This window comes from Schizosaccharomyces japonicus (genome assembly GCF_000149845.2).
Source record: "Schizosaccharomyces japonicus yFS275 unplaced genomic scaffold supercont5.2, whole genome shotgun sequence".
NCBI classification, from domain to species: Eukaryota; Fungi; Ascomycota; class Schizosaccharomycetes; order Schizosaccharomycetales; family Schizosaccharomycetaceae; genus Schizosaccharomyces; species Schizosaccharomyces japonicus.
Genome location: NW_011627861.1, coordinates 71,822 through 73,547, shown reverse-complemented (window position 1 = coordinate 73,547; position 1,726 = coordinate 71,822). Strand labels below are relative to the sequence as shown.

Sequence of the window (1,726 nt, the reverse complement as noted above, 5' to 3'; positions counted from 1 at the left end):
TAAAACATTACAGAAAAATATCCACACCACTGGGGGGTAATAAGTTTTGAACGAGAAAACGAATACCTCGTTCGCATTAGTTCGTCTCATAACAACCAAGAATCCAAAAAATTCCATGCGAACAGCGGATCAGCAGTTAATGGAATAAGTGCTTTCTTTGAATTGTCGTCCTCTTTTATTTCTGAGAATAATAGTATGAAACGTTGAAAAGACTTAAGAACTTCACACCACTTGGAATCAGTACGTATGTAGCTGTCGTCCAACAAAAATGCCGCATAGTCGAGCGGTTCCGTTCCATAATGAATATTGCGCAATGCACAAAAAGGTATATAAGCAAGTCCCTCCAATGAAAAGATGGTCAAGATTTTTCTCCAACCAAATGATTTTGATTCATTGAACATTGAAATGAGATGGGCAGTTTTTTTCAAACATAAACTACCCAACACTTTTATTTGACTGTCATAACAACCTGATTCCACTGAATCAGCGTACGGGTAATACAGGTATAAATTTGTCCTGATCTTCAATAGCAGAGCCTTAAATAAGTTAAATCGAAATGTTTCAGCTGCATCCCCCGCCATGTCTAAGCAGTTCATTACTTGAAGACTTAATTGTGAGAGTAGAACGTTGTAATCCTCTAGCTTTTTAGTGAAGTTTTTGACAGAAGAAAGATGCTGGTCTTTCCACATTTGAAGACCTACTTTTAGTATTTGACCAAAGAGCTTTTGTGAATAGTACTCGTTCTCATCGCTTATGTCCTCTCTATTACGTGTGAAACTACCGTCCACCTCAAACTGGATCCACGGAGGGAAATTAAAGAAAATGGATGACATGGCATCGATTTGGGTTACGACAAACCATAGTTTGTTATATTTTTTCATCAAGTTAACATCATCTTCAATTTTTTGATGAGCGGTTATCGACCTTCCGTAATGAATAGCAGTACAAAGCTTTTTATTCATATCATGGGGTGAATTAAAGAGGAACGATAAATACGCTTGAACTGAAAGTGTTTCAAAAAATTAATATCAGCCAGATGACGCAAATTGGTCCGAAAATCATCAAGAGTATCAATTTTTTGCCTGAAACGTTCAGCCAAACCTGTAGCTGAATCACCCGTCTGCTCAAAGTACTCTAGTAACGAAGACGGGAGCTCTTCAACTTTAAGTGAGGCCCATAGTACTACGAATAAAAGCTCCAGCCGCCCTACGACAGGAAATATAGGGGGACTATTATACAGGCAACGTACAGTGTCTTTAACACTGTGTCTTTCAATAATTGGGAAAACAGAGTCAAATCGCTCAATGTACAGATCCAGCATCAAGTCTGCGATGTGTAACGGGGGAAGAACTTTAAGGTAAGATGCTGCATCTTCTATACCAGAAATGGTAATCGACGAAAAAAGCGTCTCAACAGGAATACCTTTCGCACGAGCGCACTTCTGAATCATATTGAACAAGACAAGCGGACGATAGAAGTGAAATTTCTCATCATCGTTTGACTCGAAACCATAATTAATATGCTGGTTTGCATCACATATAAATGAAGCATCATCTTTTGAGTAGGGTGCCTCGTAATTATTCTCATAAACACAACTTGCCTCAAGTTTTCTTTCCTTACATCGTGAACACGGAAGACATTTATCACACTTTAGCTTTTTTTGCCGACAATTAAGGCATGATATTTTTTTACGCCGACGTCGCACTTTTTTCCTCAAAGCAGGCAT

The 1,726-nt window shown here is 38.5% G+C and overlaps 1 protein-coding gene across 1 annotated transcript; it reads right to left on the bottom strand.

Moving 5' to 3' along the window:
- Nucleotides 1-86: 86 nt before the first annotated feature.
- SJAG_06599 (hypothetical protein) lies at nucleotides 87-1,726 on the bottom strand (the record flags this gene model as incomplete). The annotated part of the gene is made up of 1 exon (XM_011050723.1): nucleotides 87-1,726. One exon carries the CDS (start codon nucleotides 1,724-1,726, stop codon nucleotides 959-961), a length of 768 nt encoding a protein of 255 aa, XP_011049025.1. The 3' UTR covers nucleotides 87-958.